This window comes from Oncorhynchus tshawytscha, linkage group LG04, assembly GCF_018296145.1.
Source record: "Oncorhynchus tshawytscha isolate Ot180627B linkage group LG04, Otsh_v2.0, whole genome shotgun sequence".
Taxonomy (NCBI): domain Eukaryota; kingdom Metazoa; phylum Chordata; class Actinopteri; order Salmoniformes; family Salmonidae; genus Oncorhynchus; species Oncorhynchus tshawytscha.
The window spans coordinates 53,134,009-53,159,177 of NC_056432.1; the positions used below are offsets into that span (position 1 = coordinate 53,134,009).

A 25,169-nucleotide genomic window follows, 5' to 3' on the forward strand; every position below is an offset into this window, starting at 1 on the left:
ACATAGGCATTTCGCTGCACCTTTCATACCTGTTGTAAACTGTGCATGTGATGAATAAACTTATATTTTAATTGACACACATACACACACACACACACCCACACACACACACAGCGTACCATGATCCAGGAGTGTAGGGAGATGCTGAGGGTCAGGTAGAGGGCAGAGAGCAGCAGCAGGGCCCTGAAGCGCTCCAGAAGCAAGGACACCAGGCCCACCTGGAACACGTAGGTGTTGAACAGCATCAGCAGAATGATGATCAGGTTAAACAGGATGGCTATGTCCTGGATACTGAGAGAGAGAGAGAAGCTTCCATTTAGTTACAGTTACGTTAAACGAATGAAGACACACAATTGGACACACGCACACACTGTGCTCAGGGACCAGAGTTGAGAAACACTGCTTTTTACATTGTGTCAATCCCCTTTTTCTCCCACCCTTAAATAATTACATCATAATTTACATCAGTCTACCCCCTGGCTCTCCCATCCTTCCCCGCGTCTTACATGAAGAGCACCAGCTGGACAACGGGCGCTGCCCTCAGCAGCTCGCTGAAGGAGTTGACGAACAGGTCAAAGGTCAACAGGCTCAGCTGGATCAGCAGCACCAGGGAGTAGTTGTTGGTCTGCAGCATCTCCGGGCCGAAGGCTGGACGCCCGGGCGGTGTGCGGCTCCAAGGAGGATCCAAGGTGGCGCACACTCACACACACGCAGACAGGGAAACATACAAACTAACTATACAGACACAGGTGCACACATGCAGAGGTGCCAGCCGCCGTCTTGAGCTTCTGCACGGCAGCTTGCTGTGTCCGATATATATATGTGTTTACGTAGAGCAGATGCAGGTGCAGTGCGTTTGTTGTTCCTAATTAAGGACTATTCCACTGACTGAGGAGCTCTGTGGTTTGCTATCAGCCAGAGACATTGGAAGAGCTCTCTGAAAATGCTATTGTTAGCTATTAGCATGTTGAAAGTGGAGAAGGTCCTCTTTCCAGCCCTAAAGAATAGTTCCAGCCCACAGTAAAATCGTTGTAGCACACAGTTCCTTATGGCATGGTGTTAGCTTTGAACACCTACAGGCAAAGGTGACAGTCGCTTTCCAATAGGGTGTTCTACCCGCATCACCTTTCTACTGGCTCTAAATCCATTCCACAGCTATATTCAACAGAGACTCTGTAGTAGGGAAAAACAGAGTAAGCAGAGAGTAAACAATATACAGTGGTAAAAATACATCTGTAATAACTGTTTCCCAAAGATAAATACATGTACTGTACACACGCACGCACATAATGGGTTACTCATATTGCTTGATATGACTCTGTTGCATGAACATCCAGTACAGTATCACTGAGTGGTCCAATCTTAATGAGTCTGTTTTTGAATTTCCCAAAATATGAATACCCTCAACTTGTCTAAATGTGACATGACATGTGTGGAGGCCGTGTCTATAAGGCCGTGTCTAGACTTGGCAATTCATGCAGCCTTAGTATTCTGATCATAGCCTTCTGATCGTGTAATTCCGAACCGTCACGCATGGTAGACACATTTTAATTGTAGGTGTAGATGCGTAATTCCGAACGGTCACGCATCTACACCTACATTTAAAATGTGTCTACAGTGTGTCTGGATTCCTATATTCAAATGCCAGTATGCATTCTACAAATGATTTGGCCCTACGCTCTAAATATTCCATGGCTGACAAGAAACAAATAACAAGAACTCGCATCATATTTGGGTCTAAATTATGTTGTCTTTTCGTAGGTGTGTATAATACTTTAGGTGTGCCTGATTTGGCGTGCCCGGCACAATAGTGCCCATGGGATAGTTCTAAAAGCGCAAACCCTGCCCAGCCGACACCAGGTGAGCTAAACCAAGCGCAACTAAAGTAACTGAAAAAAAAACAATTGACTCAGGTCTGACTGGCACTGTCTGTGTCCAAATTAAGATCACTTCTTAACAGGGCTGGTTTAGGCACTGTATACTGTAATTTAGTTAGTTTAAAGTAAACTGGCCCACCTCGACACAATTAACAAGACCTGACCTTTTGCACCTTGTAAAAGTCACTTGTCTGGTGTGAGCTGAGTAGCACAATGGTAACCTCACCGCCACTGTCACCTGCTGGGAGTGTTTCACAAACGGGACAGGATTGTGACTGGATAAGCCTGTGTGTTATGCTGCCCCATGCCATGCTCACAGAAATAAGGCCCTGTCCAATAGGGACACTTGGGACATTTGAGGGATTAAACTATTCACTCGCTCAGTCATGCTGTAACCGGTCATTTCTGTAACCAGTCATGGCCATAGCCAGTCATTGCCATGCAGTCTAGTGTATTTCCACCATAGGAACTGGAGTTATGGCCTTGAGTGTTGACTTTGACTTATAGAGCGTGTTTAATGCCTACATTGGATGCCCCAATGAAGGGGATAACTAGTTCAGAAGTGGGATCTTTCTTTAAAATAAATGAGGCAATTCTTATACCTTTCTCCTGAAGTGTGCACTCCTGCACTTTTCCCCACACATTTAAAATAATTGGATTCTTGTAGCTAGATTGGTTTTCCCCACTATATTTCTTACACTAGTTTCCTTTCAGATCCATTAACAGAAGTATCAAGTGCTGAAGATCAATGGGACTCAGAGATGGTCTGCTTTATACTATAGCATGGCCTACTGAATTAAGACAATTGACCTACTGTAGCCCAGGCCACCTCAGCTGCAAGAGCAGAGAAGCCTATACATAACCATGACCCCATTAACGCATGTGTTTACCCTTTAACATCAACAATGATGTTGATGTTGACTTATGACCTCTTACTTTACATAGTCGTGACATTCAGTACAATGATACCTACAGTACTGCTATTTAACTAGGATTTATGCTGTAGAATTACATTCACTCTGCCTGGGAATCAAGGATTCAAGTGTTGTGGCCTCCAAGTGTAAAAATAATGACCAAACCGGGCTATCTGGTCTGAGTCGTATCCATCTCAGATTGACAGCTTGGCATGAGTTGTGATTTTAAATTGCTATGTTGGTGGCAGATGTGGGATCAAGTTGTGCGGTGGATTTTTGGAGCAAAAAGGTACCAGCATATTCACAAACCATACTTAACAAAAATACAAATACAACATGTGAAGTGTTGGTCCCATGTTTCATGAGCTGAAATTAAAGATCATAGACATTTTCCATACGCACAAAAACCTTATTTCTCTCAGATGCCGTGGGGCAACATTCCACAGGCCACAATCAACAGCCTGATCAACTGTATGATCAACTGACCAATTAGTGAATAAAATATAAGAATTGGGCTGCTTGTATAAACACAGAGATGTCTGTTGAGTAGGCACAGTGTCCACTGTCTCCGTCTCATTGACTGATACAATAAACCAATTATGGAGTGTTGTAGCTATTGCAGCTTGTGACAAAGCCAGGTAGACTACTGTAGTCCTTACACTTGCTGTGATGGCATTTTGTGAGACTGGCTCACTGTCCCAACAAGCTTCCTAGTGACTCCACATGGACTCTAATGACCTGAGAAGCAAGTGACATATTTATAGCCTCACACTGCGGCAGGTGTAAGGTGGATTAGGACTAGTTTCACACACTTAAGACTCTAGGCCAAGCCTTGCTGGGCCGATGCACAAACTGATGTTATAGTTGTAACCTAGAAACTTACTCACAGAAGCACTTGAACAGTGACATAGCCTAAATAACAATAAACGGTGCCAAATAATAACAATAATAGGCTGCACTTTGTATCATCATTATAATTTGATATGACAAATTTTCTGTGTAAGACAAAGATTGCAATTAAATGTTCTTTGTATTGTTTTAAATGTATTATCCCGGCTGATTGGAAAATGAATGATTAGAATGTCACATAGCAACTATTATTCAAACACTTGACTGTAAGCAGGGAGCCAACAGCTGCTGGTTACAAGCCCAAAAACAAGCCATGTAAGGTTTACTATTGTCATTGTGCTGTTAAATTATGTATATGTATACTGAACAAAAATATAAATGCAACCATTTCAAAGATTTAATGAGTTACATTTCATATAAGGAAATAAGTCACCAGAAAAATGTATTAGGCCCTAATCTATGGATTTCACATGACTCGGTAGGGGTGCAGCCATGGGTGGGCATAGGCCCACTGACTGGGGAACCAGGCCCAGCCAATCAGAATGTGTTTTTCCCCACAAAAGGGCTTTATCCCGCAGGTGAAGAAGCCGGATATGTAGGTCCTGGGCTGGCATGGTAACACATGGTCTGCAGTTGTGAGGCAGGTTGGACGTACTGCCAGATTCTCTAAAAAGATGTCAGAGGCAGTTTATGGTGGAGAAATTAACATTAAATAATCTGGCAACAGCTCTGATGGACATTCCTGCAGTCAGCATGCCAATTGCACACTCCCTCAAAACTTGAGACATTTGGGGCATTGTGTTGTGTGACAAAACAGTACATTTTAAAGTGTCCTTTTATTGTCCCCCAGCACAAAGTGCACCTGTGTAATGACATTGCTGTTTAATCAGGTTCTTGATATTCCACACCTGTCAGGTGGATGGATTATCTTGGCAAAGGAGAAATGCTCACTAACGGATGTAATCAAATTTGCGCACAGCATTTTTGAGAAATAAACTTCTTGTGCATATTGAACATGTCTGGGATTTTTTTATTTCAGCTCATGGGACCAACACTTTACATGTTGCGTTTATATTTTTGTTCAGTGTAGTATATTTTAGTTAGGTTTACAACCTTATATTGACATTGTACCCGCTACTCCCGTGTTTTCAAAGCCTTAGATTGTTAGGGCGATAATCTCTTTAAGAAACAACCTGACAGCTTGTTGTCTACACAAAGTGGTGAGCAGTAGCGTCAAGTAAAATTGAGGATATCCTGAAAACCACAATATTGAAATTAAAAACACATGATAAAATATAGCTAGTACCTGAAATGTCCCTTTTTGAGATGAAGATTGTTCTATCTGGCGTTTACCCGCGCGTAATTCTCTCCAAATTATGCACACTCTCTTGACCATCCACAACACAGCAGTAACACAGACCATTGGCACATACCCAACCTGCCTGCGCGTCTCCCATGGTGACAGTTTTTTTCCGCGCTACATCCCTAATAGAAGGGCGTGATTTTGTACAATGGAACAAACCCCGCAGCCTTTTCTTGGCTATAATCATTTAATAGATCAAAATTAAAGTAAGATAAACAAAAGGGTATCTTCATGGGGGTTTCAAATGTGATTTTGTGTTTTTAGGTCTGTTTGCAAATATCTAAAACTTCATATCCTTACATCTCAAATGATGCTGATAGTAACTTTGCCTTTGGCCGGCTATATACAAGATTACGGTAATGTATTACATGAAACCAACCCAAAGGGGAACCATTGCCATCTAGTGGCAACACAACGTTTAGACTTGACTATGATTAGGCTTTGCTCAGTACATTTAGCATTTAAGGGTACTCAAGTGTGCTTAAAAAACGTTGATGCACATAGGCAATATGTTATCCCATTTCAAGTCAGTCTAATTTTACAATACAACAGTCAATATATCTCTTGAAATTAAATGAACATAAAGCATAATAGTATGATATGGGATGTCAGCCTAATGAAAAAAATTATGCAAAAGGTCAATCCCAATAATTATGAAGATATGATGATACTCAAATGTTGGCTACCGTTACCCCCTTGTATCCTTTTCTTGATATGGTTAGATTCATATGCTTTTATGATTGACAAATGTATTTTGTGTTTGCCTGCTTACTTTTAGTATATCATATTCTATTAACTTTTCTTTGAAAGATCATGAATCAGTAGCAATTAATTTCCATATAAAATGACCCATGAGCCCCAACCTGTGAAGTTCATAGGAGCATGTCAAATTTGGGTGTCAAATGAAAGCTAAGAGTCTATATTATTAATAAATTAAAGCATATACATTTTTCAACCATTTTCCATCCTAAAAAATGTGGAATTAGCTAAGGCTTTGATTTCTGGTCAAACAGATGGAAAACAGGTCTTAGAAAACATGTACCAGAAAAAGTGTACACATCCAACAAGTAAAGACCCCTGCCAACTAATATCAACACTTATATTTAGTGTTGGATACATTTTTATGCCTACTATAAGTTTTAGAAACATTGTCTTGTGCCTTGGAATTCCGTTACCAAAAACCCATATCTTTAGGATATGTTTTAATTTCTCTCCCTCATGATGAAGGAGGATAATAAAAGTTCAAAGCTGTAACTAGGTGACTCAGGAAAATTCACTATGCTCTTGGTAAGAAACTCGTATAGATTTGACCTTGTGTTTTAGGTTATTGTTCTGCTGAAAGGTGAATTAATCTCCCAGTGTCTGATGGAAAGCCAAATTAATCAGGTTTTCCTCTAGGATTTTGCCTGTGTTTAGCTCCATTATGTTTATTTTATATCCTGAAAAACTCCCCAGTCTTTAACGATTGCAAGCATACCCATAACATAATGCAGCTACCAGTATGCTTGAGAATATAGAGTGGTGTTGTACTGGATTTTCCACGCTTTGCATTCAGGACAAAAGTGAATTGCTTTGCCACATTTTTGCAGTATTAATTTAGTGCCTTTTAGCAAACATGATGCATGTTTTGGAATATTTGTATTCTGTACATGCATCCTTCTTTTCACGCTTTCATTTATGTTAGTATTGTGGAGTAACTACAATGTTGATCCATCCTCAGTTTTCTCCTATCACAGCCATTAAACTAGCTCAGGTTGATCCTGTTTCCATTGATCATCCTTGAGCTGTTTCTACAACTTGATTGCAGTCCACCTGTGTTAAATTCAATTGACTGGACATGATTTGGAAAGGCACACACCTGTCTATTAAAAAGGTCCCACAGTTGACAGTGCATGTCAGAGCAAAGACCAAGCCTTGAGGTCAAAAGGATTGTCCGTAGAGCTCCGAGACAGGATTGTGTCAAGGCACAGATCTGGGGAAGGGTACCAAAACATGTCTGCAGCATTGACAGTCACCAAGATCACAGTGGCTTCAATCATTCTGAAATAGAAGTTTGGAACCACCAATACTCTTACTAGGGCTGGCCGCCCGGCCAAACTGCGCAATCGGGGGAGAAGGGCTTTGGTTAGGGAGGTGACCAAGAACCCAATGGTCACTCTGACAGAGCTCCAGAGTTCCTCTGTGGAGATGGGAGAACCTTCCAGAAGTACAACCATCTTTTCAGCACTCCACCAATCAGGCCTTTATGTTAAAGTGGCCAGACGGAAGCAACTCCTCAGTAAAAGGCATATGAGATCAGATCATGAGAAACAACATTCTCTGGTCTGATGAAACCAAGATTGAACTCTTTGGCCTGAATGCCAAGCGTCATGTCTGGAGGAAACCTGGCATCATCCCTTCGGTGAAGCATGGTGGTGTCTCTGAATTCCATTGAGTAGCCCAGCCAGAGCCCGGACTTGAACCCAATGAATCATCTCTGGAGGGACCTGAAAATAGCTGTGCTGCGACTCTCACCATCCAATCTGACAGAGCTTGAGAGGATCCGCAGAGAAGAATGGAAGATGCTCCCCAAATACAGGCGTTCCAAGCTTGTAGTGTGATACCCAAGAAGACTCAAGGCTGTAATCACTGCCAAACGTGCTTCAACAAAGTACTGAGTAAAGGATCTAAATACTTATGTAAATGTGATTTCTTTTATTATATACATTTGCAAAAAAACTGTTTTTGCTTTGTCATTATGGGGTATTGTCTGTAGATTCAGAGAAAAAAACATTTAATACATTTTAGAATAAGGCTGTAACGTAACAAAATATGGAATAAATCAACGGGTCTGAATACACTGTATTTAGCAATCTTATGGCTATGTAGCAGTCGTATGGATTGGGGACAGAAGCTGTCTCGTAGCATGTTGGTCCGAGTGCCGATGCCCTGGTACTGTTCACCGGACGGTAGCAGAGTAAACAGTCTATGACTTGGGATGCTAGCGTCTTTGGCAATCGTTCGGGCTTTCCTCTAACACCGGCTGATATAGAGGTCCTGGATGACAGGGAGCTCGGCCAGTGATGTACTGGATGTCTGCATCACCCTCTGTAGCACTTTACGGCCGAGGGCGGTGCATTTGCAATACCAAGCTGTGATGCAGCCAGTCAACATGCTCTTGATGGTGTAGCTGTCAAACGTTTTGATATTCCGAGGGCCCATGCCAAATCTTTTCAGCCTCCTGACGGTGAAGAGGAGTTGATTAGCCCTCTTCACGACTGGACAATGTTAAGTCCTTAGTGATGAGGACGCCAAAAACGTGAAACTCTCGACCCGCTCGACTACAGCCCTGTGGATGTGCGCATGCTCTCCCCTCTTTCTACTGTAGTCCACGATCAGCTACTTGGTCTTACTGACGTTGAGAGAGAGACTGTTGTCATGGAACCACACTGCCAAGTCTCTGACATCCTCCCTGTAGGCTCTCATCACCGTCGGTGCTCAGGCCTACCACTGTTGTGTCGTCAGAAAACTTGATGGTGTTGGACTCATGCATGGCCACACAGTCGTGGTTGAATAAGGAGTACAGGAGGGGACTGAGCACACACCCTTGAGGGGCCCCCATATTGAGGGTGAGCTGTTGCCTATACTATACTCACCACCAGGATCCAGTTACAGAGGGAGATAGTCAGTCCCAGGGTGCCTAGGTTGGTGATGAGCTTGGAGGGACTATGGGGTTAAACACTGAGTGGTAGTCAATGAACAGCATTATCACAGTTATTTCCCTCTCTTGTCAAGGTGGGAGAGGACAGTGTGAAGTGCAATTAAGATTGTGTCATCTGGGGATCTGTTGGGAGGGTATGTAAATTGGTGAGGGTCCAGGGTGTCTGGGATGAAGGAGAGATTTTACAATTCTGTGAAGACATTTTCCAACTGGTCTGCACATGCTTTGAAAACACACACTGGAATTTCATCATCCCCGGCAGCCATGCGAGTGTTAACCGGTTGAAAAGTTTTACTCACTTTGGCCACGGTGAGCGAAATCAAACAGTCATCCTGAACTCAGGGGCTTTCACACAACACTCAGTGTTGTATTCCTTGTATCGAGCATAAAAGGCATTTAGCTTGTTTCAGATTTCTGCACAGTTCTAAACAGCTCCCTCTGCAACTGGATCCTAGACTTCCTGACAGGCCGCTCCCATGAGGTAAGAGTAGGTAACAACACATCTGCCACGCTGATCCTCAACACAGGGGCCCCTCAGGGGTGCATGCCCAGTCCCCTCCTGTACTCCCTGTTCACTCATGACTGCACGGCCAGGCACGACTCCAACACCATCATTAAGTTTGCTGATGTCACAACAGTGGTAGGCCTGATCACCGACAACGATGAGACAGCCTATAGGGAGGTCAGAGAACTGACCGTGCGGTGCAAGGACAACCTGTCCATCAATGTGATCAAGACAAAAGAGATGATTGTGGACTACAGGAAAAAGAGGACCGAGCACGCCCCCATTCTCATCAATGGGGCTGTTGTGGAGCAGGTTGAGAGCTTCCAGTTCCTTGGCGTCCACATCACCAACAAACTATCATGGTCCAAACACACCAAGACAGTCGTGAAGAGTGCATGACAAAACCTATTCCCCCTCAGGAGACTGAAAAGAATTTGCTTGGGTCCTCAGATCCTCAAAACGTTCTACAGTTGCACCATCGAGAGGATCCTGACTGATTGCATCACTGCCTGGTATGGCAACTGCTCGGCCTCCGATCGCAAGGCACTACAGAGGGTAGCGCATATGGCCCAGTACATCACCAGGACCAAGCTTCCTGCCATTCAGGACCTCTATACCAGGCAGATTCAGAGGCACTAAAATGGTCAAAGACTCCATCCACCCTAGTCATAGATTGTTCTCTCTGCTACCGCAAAGCAAGCGGTACCGGAGCGCCAAGTCTAGGTCCAAGAGGCTTCTAAACAGCTTCTACCCCCAAGCCATAAGACTCCTGAACAGCTAATCAAATGGCTACCCAGACTATTTGCACCCCCTCGTAACCTCCAACTACACTGCTGCTACTCTCTGTTATCTATGGATAGCCACTTTGACAACCCTACCTGCATGTACGTAATTATCTCAAATACCTCGACACCGGTGTCCCCGCACATTGACACATTGACTCTGTACTGGTACCCCCTATATATAGCCCCATTATTGTTATTTACTGCTGCTTTTTATATATGTTTTCTTATCTCTTAGGTATTTTCTTAAAACTGCATCGTTGTTGAAGGGCTTGTAAGTAAGCATTTCACTGTAAGGTCTACACCTGTATTCAGTGCATGTGACATAACATTTGATTTGCATAGCCTAGTGGTTAGAGCGTTGGACTAGTAACCAGAAGGTTGCAAGTTCAAATCCCTGAGTGGACAAGGTACAAATCTGTCATTCTGCCCCTGAACAGGCAGTTAACCCACTGTTCCTAGGCTGTCATTGAAAATAAAAATTTGTTCTTAACTGACTTGCCTAGTTAAATAAAGGTTAAATAAAGGTTTAAAAAAAAAAATATATATCACTAGTCATCTCACGGCCGGGTTTCCCTTTGTAATCCGTTATCGTCTGCAAGCTCTGCTACATACGACGACTGTCGGAGCCGGTGTAGTAGGATTCCACCTTCATCCTATATTGTCCTTTTGCATGTTTGATGTTGGCGGTCGTAGTGGGCCTTCTTGTATGTGTCAATGTCTGTGTCCCGTTTCTTGTAAACAGTAGCTCTAGCGATTAACTCAGCGTGGATATGGATGTGGTAAACTCCTCAATTCTATCGGAGGAATCCCAGAACATACCCCAGTCTGTATCGGCAAAACAGTCTTGTAGCCTCACGTCTGCTTCACAGGACCACTTCCGTTTTTAGCGCATCACTGCAGAGAATGAAATCATGGTCAGATTTGCTGACGGGAGGAGAAGGGCTGGCCTTATAGGCATTTCTGTTGGTAGAATAAAAGTGGTCTTGAGTTTTAGCGCCCCTAGTGGAGCAGGAGACATGTTGTTAAAAGTGAGGTAGAACAGTTTTAAGACTCCCTGCATTGAAGTCTCAGCCCACCAGAAACGCTGCTTCTGGGTGAGCCATTTCTTGTATGTTTATGGCCCCACATAGTTTGTTGAGTGTCAAAGTGGTGTTGGCTTGTGGAGGGTTGTTTTCATTTAACTAGGCAAGTCAGTTAAGAACAAATTGTTATTTACAATTACGGCCAAACCCGGGAGAAGCTGGGCCAATTGTGCGCCGCCCTATGGGACTCCCAATCACGGCCGTGTGTGACTTTGATGTGCAAACTTGTGAAACATAGACATCTATAATTGGTTCAGATTTAGTCTGAACCAGACTAACCAAAATGTGGTCATATTTGTGGGCAGAGCTCATTAAAATAATATCCAGTGTGTAGAATAATACCGAAGTATGCAAAGCAGGATATTGCATATTTATACTTTTGTGTAGCTATTTAAGATACCTCTCCATGAAGAGAATGGTATTCATAATGATGCATTTCTGGGTACAAATCAGGGAACCATGATGAAATTGACTTTCTGTAATTCTGTTACCTGGTGTAAATCCACTTCACTAACTGTAGTTAAATAAGCAAAATAGAATCCATGTGTCATGTCATGGCCAGCTGACACCCCATTATTGCTGTAGACATCCTTGAATCTTAATTCAGAGCAGATATTTAACAACATTTTCAGAAAACGTGGACACAGAATGCAGGGAGATTTTATTTGAAGTCTGTTAACAAACCTTGCATCTACACAGTTCTTTCAGTAAATGTGTTTTGAAACGATTCCAGTGTAAATTATTAAAAGTAGTAGTTGTGCATAGAGTTGTAGCCTATGGTTTGTTAAACTTTGAAGCAAATAGTTTTTGTTTGACATACCTTCAAGTTAAAAATCTGATTCTCAGCGCAAATCCGTGTCCATGGAATTGCCCAGCAGCAACCAGGAACAGAGCTGTTCTATTGCGCCACAGGGTAGAAAAAAATCAAAGTGATTGGGTGGAGTCGACACGACCTACTTACTGTACAGTCATAGACTCCAGTGGACTAACTACTCATTAGTTTAGCATTTTGCGCTTCCCCCTCTCTGGTTTGGACTATCGAAGGAATCCCTGAAAAATAGAATTCGGAATGAAAACGACCAAAAACTAGTTTTACACATCTATATCTATTATTTTGGACACATCAACGCCTTGCTACTTGTAACAACACAGCCGCAGGTAGGTAGCTTGTTACTTTGTAGCTAACACATTAGCGTGTTCGACAGCGAACGTTAGAATCCAAACAGTTTCTGTGAATTGTAAGGCAACATATTTCATTATTTATTGTTTTAGTGATACAAAGCAGGGTTAACATGTCAATTTGAACGTTTTACTGCGGGGAAATTATTGTTGTCTAGTTAGCATGTAGGCTATGTTAGCTCACAGGAACACAGCAATTCTATTTTCTTTGTGAATCGGAGATATGTAGTCAGCTGCTGAGATTAGGTATGCCAAATATTCTTTCGGATAGGGATACTGAACTAGATTCAGCCGCGGGACGATTGTTTTTATTGAGGAGATGGTCAGGGGCCGGAACATAATTACAAATAATTCGTAGACTGCAAATTGACCGCAAGAAGCCAAAACAAATATAGTATTTGACTAAAACAAACATTTCTAATCGCTATGAAATTTGTATACGGCGTCATACAGTTCCTTCCAAAGTATTCAGAGCCTTTGCAGTTCTTTACATTTAATTGTGTTACAAAGTGGGATTCAAATATCTAATTGTTTTCTTCTTTGGGGGGGCGTAAATACAATTCACAACTAAAATATAGTCCTCGCATAAGTATTCAATCCCTTTGTTTAGGCAATCTTAAATTAGTTCTGGAGTTAAATGTGGCTTAACAAATCACAAGGTACATGGACTCTGTGTGAAATAATAGGGGTTGACATTCTTTTTGTTAATGACTAACTCTTGCTCTGTCCCCCATACATACAACATCTGTAAGGTCTCTCAATCAATTATTGAATTTCAAGCTCACATTAAACTACAAAGACCAGGGAGGTTTTTGAAAGCCTCATGAAGAAGGGTAGTGATTGGTAGATTGATAATAATAACGATTCAGACATTATATACCTCTTTAAGCATGGTTACATTTTTAATATTGCTGTGGAGTATATATTAAACCACCCAGACACATCAAAGATACAGTCCTCCTTCTGAACTGAGCTGCAATCAGGAATGAAAGTGCTCGGCGGTGTATGTTATCCTTACCTAAATAACAGAGTGAAAAGAAGAATACCAGTATTCCAAAACCTGTAGCCTAGTGGTTAGAGCTTTGGACTAGTAACCGGAAGGTTGCAAGTTCAAACCCCCGAGCTGACAAGGTACAAATCTGTCGTTCTGCCCCAGAACAGGCAGTTAACCAATACAATAAATACGGTGCCAGTTATTTGCAAAATTCCCCAAAACCCATGCATTAATTATTGTTTTTATTTATCATTAATCTAATTAATAATAGTTTGACTTAACATAGGCCTATAGCCAATATAAAAGCATACAAATGACGAAAGAAACCATATTCAAGTCCAAAACATGCCCTGAACTGAAAGGGTTCAAAGCATTTAAATACTTTAATGATCTGTCATGCACAGGAGACAAGTCAGTGACTACTCATAGGCTCATAACCAATTTCAGACAGGTGTGGTGTGTCTGGAGTATGTCTGGTTGTCAGCGGTCTTGTATTGAGCGCTAGGCAATTCCATTAAGGTTTAAGGAAAAAGGTGATTTCAGTGTTCAAAATGTGAACATTTACAAAGCTGTGATCAAGGCAAAGGGGGGCTACTTTGAAGAATCTCAAATAAAAAATATATTGTGATTAGTTTAACTCTTCTTTTGGTTACAACATGATTCCATATGTGTTATTTTATAGTTTTGATATCTTCACTATTATTCTACAATGTAGAAAATAGTACAAATAAAGATAAACCCTTAAATGAGTAGGTGTGTCCTAACTTTTGACCTGTACTGTATGTTTTCAAAGTCTTGAACCCTGTATATTGAAAGAGCCTTTATGATTTTGTATCTCAGATTTGGGATTTAAGTTGGACCTCTTTAGTGCGTTGTGCTCCTCCTGTGCACATAGTTTTCTTTACTCAGCGACTCTGTTTATGTACATAATACAATGATGAGTTCCTGTCAAAGGTTTGTTTGAACTTAATTGACAGGGACACACTAATGGGGCCCACCCTAACAGACGGTGAACAGACACCGGGCGGGTTCAGTCGACCGACCCCCACACAAATATAGGCCTACACACACTGTAAAACCATGAATGCTTGATGAAGTAACCTACATTGTCTACTAATGCCAGCATGGTGAACTTAATGAGTTGCTGCATATGGACTTCTCTATATGAGATGCCAGAAAAGTTATTCCACAAGAAATAGCTTTGGCTACTGTACGTATAACATAATAAGATAATGTTATAGATATGACCTTTTATAACATGATGTTAAATATATTATTTGCCGCAGGAATCAAATATGCACTCTCACAGTATAAGACGGTAATGGTCAGATCATGCAGCATGAGAACGCATGATGCTGCTGTGATCACTGTTATGGTGAATATAAGCCCATTCAAACTGTTCAGTAGAGCACAATGCAAATACGTCTTCTTTCCACAGCTGTTGCTTGCTATGTAACGTCTACCACAGGCTGGCCGGCCAAGTTGACTTGCAGTGTTACAGTAGGCTAGAGAAGGCTGTCTTGCATTTTGTATTAATGCAGTTGTGTGCGTGTGCATGAGCAGGGTAGAGAAGGCAGTGAAATTACAGTAGAGAAGGCTCTAATATTAGTGTTACAGAAAGCATAGACTAGTACACTCTGTTACGGCCTGTGTGTGGGAGAGAGAGAAGGCTGGCAGAAGGAGGAGGAGAGGGCAGATCTGGACTTGACTTGACGATCAAGAATGGGTCGATTTCAGGTTTTCATAATCGGAAATCGGTATTTTTGGACACAGATTTGGGGGGGGTTTATTATGATTTTTTTACACCTTTATTTAACTAGGCAAGTCAGTTAAGAACACATTCTTATTTTCAATGACGGCCTAGGAACGGTGGGTTAACTGCCTTGTTCAGGGGCAAAACGACAGATTTTTACCTTGTCAGCTCGGGGATTCAATCTTGCAACCTAACTAGTCCAGCGCTATAACCACCTGCTTTACATTGCACTTCACGAGGAGCTTGCCTGTTATGCGAATGCAGTAAGAAGCCAAGGTAAGTTGCTAGCTAGCATTAAACTTATCTTGTAAAAAACAATCAATCAATCAATCATAATCACTAGTTAACTACACATGGTTGATGATATTACTAGTTTATCTAGCATGTCCTGTGTTGCATATAATCGATGCGGTGCGCATTCGCGAAAAAGGACTGTCGTTGCTCCAACGTGTACCTAACCATAAACATCAATGCCTTTTTTTAAATCAATACACAAGTATATATTTTTAAACCTACATATTTAGTTAATATTGCCTGATAACATTAATTTCTTTTAACTAGGGAAAATGTGTCACTTCTCTTGCAACAAAGTCAGGGTATATGCAGCAGTTTGGGCCGCCTGGCTCGTTGCGAACTGTGTGAAGACTATTTCTTCCTAACAAAGACAGGCAACTTTGCCAAACGGGGGATGATTTAACAAAAGCGCATTTGTGAAAAAAGCACAATGTACCTAACCATAAACATCAATGCCTTTCTTAAAATCAATACACAGAAGTATATATTTTTAAACCTGCAAATTTAGCTAAAATAAATCCAGGTTAGCAGGCAATATTAACCAGGTGAAATTGTGTCACTTCTCTTGCGTTCATTGCATGCAGAGTCAGGGTATATGCAACAGTTTGGGCCGCCTGGCTCATTGCGAACTAATTTGCCAGAATTTTACGTAATTATGACATAAGATTGAAGGTTGTGCAATGTAACAGGAATATTTAGACTTATGGATGCCACCCGTTAGCTAAAATACCAAACGGTTCCGTATTTCTTTGAAAGAATAAACATAATAAACATTTTTCAAGAGGATAGTTTCCAGATTCTACTATATTAATGACCTAAGGCTCATATTTCTGTGTGTTATTATGTTATAATTAAGTCCTATGATTGGATATTTGATAGAGCAGTCTGGCTGAGCGATGGTAGGCACCAGCAGGCTCGTAAGCATTAATTCAAACAGCACTTTTGTGCGTTTTGCCAGCAGCTCTTCGCAATGCTTCAAGCATTGAGCTGTTTATGACTTCAAGCCTATCAACTCCTGAGATTAGGCTGGTGTTACCGATGTGAAATGGCTAGCTTGTTAGCGGGGTGCGCGCTAATAGCGTTTCAAACGTCACTCTCTCTGAGACTTGGAGTAGTTGTTCCCCTTGCTCTGCAAGGGCCGCGGCTTTCGTGGAGCGATGGGTAACACTGCTTCAAGTGTGTCTGTTGTCGATGTGTTCCTGGTTCGAGCCCAGGTAGGGGTGAGGAGAGGGACGGAAGCTATACTGTTACACTGGCAATACTAAAGTGCCTATAAGAACATCCAACAGTCAAAGGTATATGAAATACAAATCGTATAGAGAGAAATAGTCCTATAAACTCAAATCTAAAAAAACTACAACTTAAGAACTGTCTGGGGTACTGGCAAGTGTTATAAAAGTGTTATAAAGGGCCCAGAAGTGTTTTTGGGTCAATTTACCCTTTAAGCCCAATTTGCATTGAAACATCGGGATAGTGTTTATATCAGTAATATTTAACGAACACGAGCATAAATGTTTTTTGTTAAGATTTAAGTTGATTTAAACACAAGCTACAGTTATGCATCTAGCATACCAGCGACCTGCCAAGATTAGGAACCATTTGAAACTTCTGTACTCTCTCCAAGACATTTAGAGTGAACAGGCAATAGTTGATGCAGAGAGAGAAGAATAAGATCAGGGTTGAGGGATATCGGGGTTAGAAGACCTACAAGTGGTGGACCAAAATGCAAACAAATGAGGGACAAGACGATGATTATTGGGCGACTGCTCATGCACTTTTTTGGGGGGGGAGGGTTTCATATTGTTGTCCTTAATTTATCCAGGTTATTCTGTTTTTACCTTTGTACAGTACCTTTGCAATACAACAGAGCGGGAGATAGACAAGTTGAACTAATTAACAAGAATAGCAGCACAGCTAATGTGAATGAGCTTTCAGTTAATTAACTGAAAGTTATGTGTGTTATGTTCTTTGCCCGCTTCCTGTTTGGAAGAACACAATCTTAGGTTTGTGGTTTTTGAACTCAGCCCCTATCGAATACACAATGGGATATGGGTTATGTTGCACTTCCTAAGGCTTCCACTAGATGTCAACCTTCTTTAGAATGTTGTTTCAGGCTTCTACTGTGAAGTGGGAGCGAATGAGGGCTGTTTGACTAAGGGGTCTGGCAGCAGCCTCGTTCTCAGTCACGCGCGTTCACATTAGAGGTATCTCTCGTTACATTGCTTTTCTGCAGACAATGGAATTCTCCGGTTGGAACATTATTGAACATTTATGATAAAAACATCTTAAAGATTTATTCTATACTTAGTTTGACAAGTTTCTTCGACCTGTAATATAACTTTTTGAACTTTTCCTCCGACTGGACCTGAACGCGCGTTTGGATTTGTTTACCAAACGCTCTAACAAAAGAAGCTATTTGGACATAAATGATGGACATTATCGAACAAAACAGCTTTCGCAGCTTTCGCTGTAAAGCATTTTTGAAATCAGACACTGTGGCTGGATTAACGAGAATTTTATCTTTAAAATGGTGCCTAATACTTGTTTGTTTGAGAAATTTGATTTATGAGATTTCTGTTGATTTCAAATCAAATTTTATTTGTCACATACACATGGTTAGCAGATGTTAATGCGAGTGTAGCGAAATGCTTGTGCTTCTAGTTCCGACAATGCAGTAATAACCAACAAGTAATCTAACTAACAATTCCAAAACTACTGTCTTATACACAGTGTAAGGGGATAAAGAATATGTACACAAGGATATATGAATGAGTGATGGTACAGAGCAGCATAGGCAAGATACAGTAGATGGTATCGAGTACAGTATATACATATGAGATGAGTATGTAAACAAAGTGGCATAGTTAAAGTGGCTAGTGATACATGTATTACATAAGGATGCAGTCAATGATATAGAGTACAGTATCTACGTATGCATATGAGATATATAATGTTACTTACCCTACATTATTCAAGGTAGCATTGTTTAAAGTGGCTAATGATATATTTACATCATTTCCCATCAATTCCCATTATTAAAGTGGCTGGAGTTGAGTCAGTGTCAGTGTGTTTGGCAGCAGCCACTCAATGTTAGTGGTGGCTGTTTAACAGTCTGATGGCCTTGAGATAGAAGCTGTTTTTCAGTCTCTCGGTCCCAGCTTTGATGCACCTGTACTGACCTCGCCTTCTGGATGATAGCGGAGTGAACAGGCAGTGGCTCGGGTGGTTGATGTCCTTGATGATCTTTATGGCCTTCCTGTAACATCGGGTGGTGTGGGTGTCCTGGAGGGCAGGTAGTTTGCCCCCGGTGATGCGTTGTGCAGACCTCACTACCCTCTGGAGAGCCTTACGGTTGTGGGCAGAGCAGTTGCCGTACCAGGCGGTGATACAGCCCGCCAGGATGCTCTCGATTGTGCATCTGTAGAAGTTTGTGAGTGCTTTTGGTGACAAGCCGAATTTCTTCAGCCTCCTGAGGTTGAAGAGGCGCTGCTGCGCCTTCTTCACGATGCTGTCTGTGTGAGTGGACCAATTCAGTTTGTCTGTGATGTGTATGCCGAGGAACTTAAAACTTGCTACCCTCTCCACTACTGTTCCATCGATGTGGATAGGGGGTGTTCTCTCTGCTGTTTCCTGAAGTCCACAATCATCTCCTTAGTTTTGTTGACGTTGAGTGTGAGGTTATTTTCCTGACACCACACTCCGAGGGCCCTCACCTCCTCCCTGTAGGCCGTCTCGTCGTTGTTGGTAATCAAGCCTACCACTGTTGTGTCGTCCGCAAACTTGATGATTGAGTTGGAGGCGTGCGTGGCCACGCAGTCGTGGGTGAACAGGGAGTACAGGAGAGGGCTCAGAACGCACCCTTGTGGGGCCCCAGTGTTGAGGATCAGCGGGGTGGAGATGTTGTTGCCTACCCTCACCACCTGGGGGCGGCCCGTCAGGAAGTCCAGTACCCAGTTGCACAGGGCGGGGTCGAGACCCAGGGTCTCGAGCTTGATGACGAGCTTGGAGGGTACTATGGCGTTGAATGCCGAGCTGTAGTCGATGAACAGCATTCTCACATAGGTATTCCTCTTGTCCAGATGGGTTAGGGCAGTGTGCAGTGTGGTTGAGATTGCATCGTCTGTGGACCTATTTGGGCGGTAAGCAAATTGGAGTGGGTCTAGGGTGTCAGGTAGGGTGGAGGTGATATGGTCCTTGACTAGTCTCTCAAAGACCATATCACCTCCACCCTACCTGACGCCCTAGACCCACTCCAATTTGCTTACCGCCCAAATAGGTCCACAGACGATGCAATCTCAACCACACTGCACACTGATTTGTATTTGGCGCCCTGCAATTTCATTGGCTGTTGGCGAAAATAGGGAAAACACCAATGGGGATGAATTCTTTTGCAAGGCACTGTAAAAAGTGGTGGTGTACGGACTGTAGTTGATCCATGATCCGTACGGATCACCTCCCACGGTTCGGCACGGATGTGAACCGCAAATCAATTGCAAAGTTTAACCATCATTGTGTTAAATACAGTTTTACTGCCTCTGTTACTTTTTAAAGTAATAATTCCCTACATCTCGATGCAGAGTTGCAGTGAAAAGTTAAAGATAAGAGATGCGTGTTGTGTTTTGCTCTGAAGCCTGAAGTTTGATTTGATTTTTTTTTTTTTTTAAGCAGCTGCGTTACAAAAAGCAAAGAAGAAAAAAGAGCAGTGACAGCCATGGCTAGCAGAGGAGCTGAAGTACTGGAAAAGCCTCCCTCTTCATTTAAGTCATGTATGAGAGCATTTTGGCTTCACTGTCAAATATGATGACGGAAGAAGGGTGGTGGACAACACCATTACGGTGTGTAGGCGTTGTGCCACAAGAAAGGTGTATGATCATGGAAATACATCGAGCATGGCCACACATTTAAAGCATCATCACCCTAGTGTGTCAGTGACAGGAGACAACTCAGCCAAGATGCAACAACTTCTCCCCGCGGCATTTAAGCAGTCCTTTGCTGCAGAATCAGACTGTGCTAAAGCCATCACCAAATCGATTGATGTTTATCGCTGCAAACATGAGGCCATACTCTGTTGTGGAAAATGAAGGGTTTAAAAATATGGTGAAAGTGCCCCTCACTTCAGTATAAAGATCATGCCAGATCTTTATGAACAGGAAAAGATAAATTGTTGAAAAATTATCCAAGGCATCCTCTGTTGCCCTCACCACAGACGGGTGGACCTCCAGGGCAACGGAAAGCTATGTCAGTGTGACTGCTCACTACACCACAGAGGAATGGGAGATGCGAAGTCCGGTGCTACAGGCACGAGAGTCAGGCACAAATCTCTCACAGGTACTGCTCGGAGCAGTAACAGAGTGGAAGCTAGAGAGGCCCAATAGCAATATCCCAATCACCACAGATAATGCAGTGATTGAAGCTGGACTGGGGCCACAGATAGCTTGCTTTGCACATGTGATCAATTTAGCATCCCAAGGGGGAATCTCAGTGAACCAGATGGACCGCCTCCTTGGGAGGATCAGGAATGTGGTTTCCTTTTTCCACCGACGCATAACAGCCGCTCATGTGCTTTGACCAAGCAAGAAATTCTACAGCTACCGACCCACAAGCTCATACACGATGTCACAACAAGATGAAACTCCACTTATGACATTTTGGAGCGCTATCTTGAGCAGCAGGCAGCTGTATACTCTGCACTGACAGACAGGACCCTGAAAAAAAAGTAAAGACATCGTCACCTTGTCTGACGATGACGTGAAAGTGGCAGAGGAGGTCATCCAGGTGCTCAAACCCCTCAAAACGATTACAACTCTATTGAGCACTGAAACTGCACCGTCTGTGTCCATGGTCCTACCTCTGAAAACAAGGATTCTACAATCCATGGCCCCAAGTGAGGACGACGGCACCATCCCTAAAGATGTCAAGGCTGCCATTATAGAGAGGACCTGAACCCCAGGTACCCCCCTAATGTACAGGACTACCTTCATAGATCTACTGCACTGGATCCAAGGTTAAAGTCCCTGTCCCACCTAGACCCTGCCCTACACCAGAGGACATACAGTGATCTTTCTTATCACTGAGATTGTGGCCACTGAAGCGGTGAAAAAAACAGAGTGATTTACTTAAATAATAAATATACTGCAGTCCAATCTTAGTCTATGCTATTGCTATTAGAATCATCCATTTTTGATTTGGAATAATAATAATGTTTTTTATTAAATGTTATTGCCACAATTTATAGTTCTATGAAAAATAATTTTAAGTTATAAGCTCAAGTCTGCTTTGCTTTCTTTTTTTTGATGTGGACACAGGTTATTTTTAATTCACTATTGTTCAAAGGAAGAAGGTATCATGCCTAATTGCACTTTAATTTAACAGTTGAGCATTGACTGTTTTAAGATTTTTTTTAAACATTGAAAATTTCCTCGCTTTAAGTGTTCTTTAAGTAATAAATGGAAAGCAAAGTTATATTTGTCTCCCTTTCTTTTTGCTGATCTGAAAAATTAGCCGATTTGTGACTCAAAACCGTGATAAGATCCGAACCGTGAGTTTTATGATTCGTTGCACCACTAGTAAAAAGCATGTTTAACATCCTTCCTCCAATTAAGTTTTTATTTGAGAATTGCCAGAACAATCTGTGATAGCAAAAATAGGCTTATTCTGTGTCTGGGAAACTGGCCATAAAAGAAACAACAACAGATATAAGGTTAACTATTTGAACCTTTCAAACCCACCTCTCTCTTTCTCCTGCAGCATGGGGGCACCAGCGACAGCGTACGACGAGAAGAAGGAAACATGCGGGACCGTCTGTCTGAAGTATCTCCTATTCACATTCAACTTCCTCTTCTGGGTGAGTCTGTCTGTCTGCCTGCATGTGACTTTCATGCTGGGAGGACAACTCCTCTGAGAAATATGTTTTTTTGTATCTTTCTGGTGTCCACAGACCAACACAACACCACCAGGCATTCCATCCCACATTCCCTATCACACAACTGTGCTTCCCAGACCGCTAGACTGAACGGCTAGTCCGCCACACTGTGGGAGATGGCAGCTGTCCTAATACAGATCTCAGAAAAGATGTGTCTGCTAATGCAAACCTAATAATCTAGCCCTCCTAGGTTGCTACATATGCTCAAATACATGTTTTCCCCTAAAAACTTGTAACATTACTTATTCTTATCCCTTGTGCAAATATTCTACAGCTGTGTCTGGCTGTCCGGACCTCACTGGTGCAGGAAACTCTCTGATAGCCCAGAATATGTTTTACAATATTGCAAGTTCCTTGAAGACCGGCCATGCGTAGCCAATGTGATTTATAGGATATTTATTTTTATCAGGATATTTTCTACCTGCAGGCTGCAATGTTTTTATTTGTTGGCTTTATGTAAGCTATTTTTACATATTGGAAATGGCAATAGAAATTACTTTAAGATTTGAGTCGTTTTCATTTAGGATTTTGATTAACACATCATTGATTTTGAGATATGAAGACTTTATTATAAAATAAATGAAAGTGTTCTACTAAAATGTGCATAAGAAAATCATAACTTGCACACAGATAAGTAGAAATTGTACGATAACTTGGCTCTCCAAATGGAAAAGGTTGCCAACCGCTGGTGTAACCTGTTACCGACAACTTTAGGAGCATAATGGCGGAATCTTTGAAGAGCAGTGGGAGGAGAAAGGTCGGGAACAGCCTTACAGTATATAAACATCAGCATGACTGACTGTTTGTGTATATTTCACAGACTGAATGTCATTCACATCGAGTGTATAGCCACCCATCTCCTCTGCTCCCTTCTTAGTGAATGAATGACCTTGCATTACAAGGAGATCAGTAGCTGTGTAAGTGATTGAGTTGGCACGAGGACACATTTTTTTGGTGCAGTGCTGCAACATCTGCTGATGTACAAGTGTAAATGTAGTATACGGTCTATTTAACCGCTTTTCATCATATTCAAACTGTGGATGGTGATGTATTTTCTAAGTTGATATAGGCCTGTTTAAAGAAGAATACACACCAAGTACTGCCATCTTCATTAACATCATGGGAACAGTTCCACAGTGTTTAATACTGCATAAGGATGATTGCCTATAAGAATTGAAGGTGGCAGTGGTTCATTTGTTTCCCACTGTAGGTGGTGGGCTGTAGCAAGCTATCTGCTTTAGTTTTGAGATGATCGATCTATGTCAAGGGAGGAAGTGGTTTTTACTTATTTGTAGGGCTCACCCCATTTAGTCGGCTGGTCAATTGTTTGGTCAATAGGCTGTTGGTCGATCAAGATTTCTTTAGTCGGGCAGTAGTGGACTGATCCATTGTGGAGGCCATGGGGATGGCATAGTCCATCAGTCTGAGACGTGCTACTGAAATTGTACAGTTCAAGTCGGAAGTTTACATACACTTAGGTTGGAGTCATTAAAATGTGTTTTGCAACCACGCCACTAATTTCTTGTTCACAACTATAGTTTTGGCAAGTCGGTTAGGACATTTACTTTGTGCATGACACAAGTAAGTTTTCCAACATTTGTTTACAGACAGATTATTTATCTTATAATTCACTGTGTCACAATTCCTGTGGGTCAGAAGTTTACATACACTAAGTTGACTGTGTCTTTAAACAGCTTGGAAAATTACAGAAAATGATGTCATGGCTTTAGAAGCTTCTGATAGGCTAATTGATATCATTTAAGTCAATTGGAGGTGTTCCTGTGGATGTATTTCAAGACCTACCTTCAAACTCAGTGCCTCTTTGCTTGACATCGTGGGAAAATCAAAAGAAATCAGCCAAGACCTAAGAAAAACAAGTTTTAGTCCTCCACAAGTCTGGTTCATCCTTGGGAACAATTTCAAAATGCCTGAAGGTACCACGTTCATCTGTACAAACAATAGAACGCAAGCATAAACACCATGGAACCACGCAACTGTCATACCGCTCAGGAAGGAGAAGCGTTCTGTCTCCTAGAGATGATTGGTGCGAAAAGTGCAAATCAATCCCAGAACAACATCAAAGGACCTTGTGAAGATGCTGGAGGAAACCGGTACAAAAGTATTTATATCCACAGTAAAACAAGTCCCATATTGATATAACCTGAAAGGCCTCTCAGCAAGGAAGAAGCCACTGCTCCAAAACCGGCATAAAAAAGCCAGACTACGGTTTGCAACTGCACATGGGGACAAAGATCGTACTTTTTGGAGAAATGTCCTCTGTTCTGATGAAACAAAAATAGAACTGTTTGGCCATAATGACCATCGTTATGTTTGGAGGAAAAAGGGTGATGCTTGCAAGCTGAAGAACACTGTCCCAACTGTGAAGCACGGCTGTGGCAGCATCATGTTGTGGGGGTGCTTTTCTGCAGGAGGGACTGGGGCACTTCACAAAATAGATGGCATCATGAGGTAGGACGATTATGTGGATATATTGAAGCAACATCTCAAGACATCAGTCAGGAAGTTCAAGCTAGGTCGCAAATGGGTCTTCCAAATGGACAATGACCTCAAGCATACTTCCAAAGTTGTGGCAAAATGGCTTAAGGACAACAAAGTCAAGGTGTTGGAGTGGCAATCACAAAGCTCTGACCTCAATCGTATATACATTTGTGGGCAGAACTGAAAAAGCATGTGCGAGCGAGGAGGCCTACAAACCTGACTCAGTTACACCAGCTCTGTCAGGAGGAATGGGCCAAAATTCGCCCAATTTATTGTGGGAAGCTTGTGGAAGGCTACCCAAAACGTTTGACCCAAGTTAAACAATCTAAAGGCAATGCTACCAAACACTAATTGAGTGTATGTATACTTCTGACCCACTGGGAATGTGATGCAAGCAATAAAAGCTGAAATAAATAATTTTCTCTAATATTATTCTGCCATTTCACATTCTTA

At 42.0% G+C, this 25,169-nt stretch overlaps 2 protein-coding genes across 5 annotated transcripts in view; one reads left to right on the forward strand and one right to left on the reverse strand.

Annotated features, from left to right (window-relative positions):
- The window catches only part of LOC112248984 (transmembrane protein 138), a 32,487-nt gene extending 20,497 nt beyond the window's left edge, over nt 1-11,990 (reverse strand). The window contains exons 1-4 of one of the 4 annotated variants that reach the window (XM_024418483.2): nt 11,896-11,990; nt 10,555-10,887; nt 507-1,173; nt 120-291 (exon numbers count right to left, since the gene is read on the reverse strand). In XM_024418483.2, coding sequence (XP_024274251.1) covers nt 120-291; nt 507-634 — 300 coding nt within the window. In that variant the 5' untranslated portion in view covers nt 635-1,173; nt 10,555-10,887; nt 11,896-11,990. Of the gene's footprint in view, nt 1-119; nt 292-506; nt 1,174-4,946; nt 5,212-10,554; nt 10,954-11,895 lie in introns of those variants that run through there. The other 3 variants (XM_024418482.2, XM_024418484.2, XM_024418481.2) reach the window with 3 other exon arrangements.
- Nucleotides 11,991-12,047: 57 nt separating this feature from the next.
- The window catches only part of LOC112248983 (CD151 antigen), a 46,752-nt gene continuing 33,630 nt past the window's right edge, over nt 12,048-25,169 (forward strand). Inside the window, exons 1-2 of the mRNA XM_024418480.2 lie at nt 12,048-12,233; nt 22,043-22,139. Of these exons, the coding sequence (XP_024274248.1) occupies nt 22,044-22,139 (96 nt within the window). The 5' untranslated portion in view covers nt 12,048-12,233; nt 22,043. The remainder of the gene's footprint in view (nt 12,234-22,042; nt 22,140-25,169) is intronic.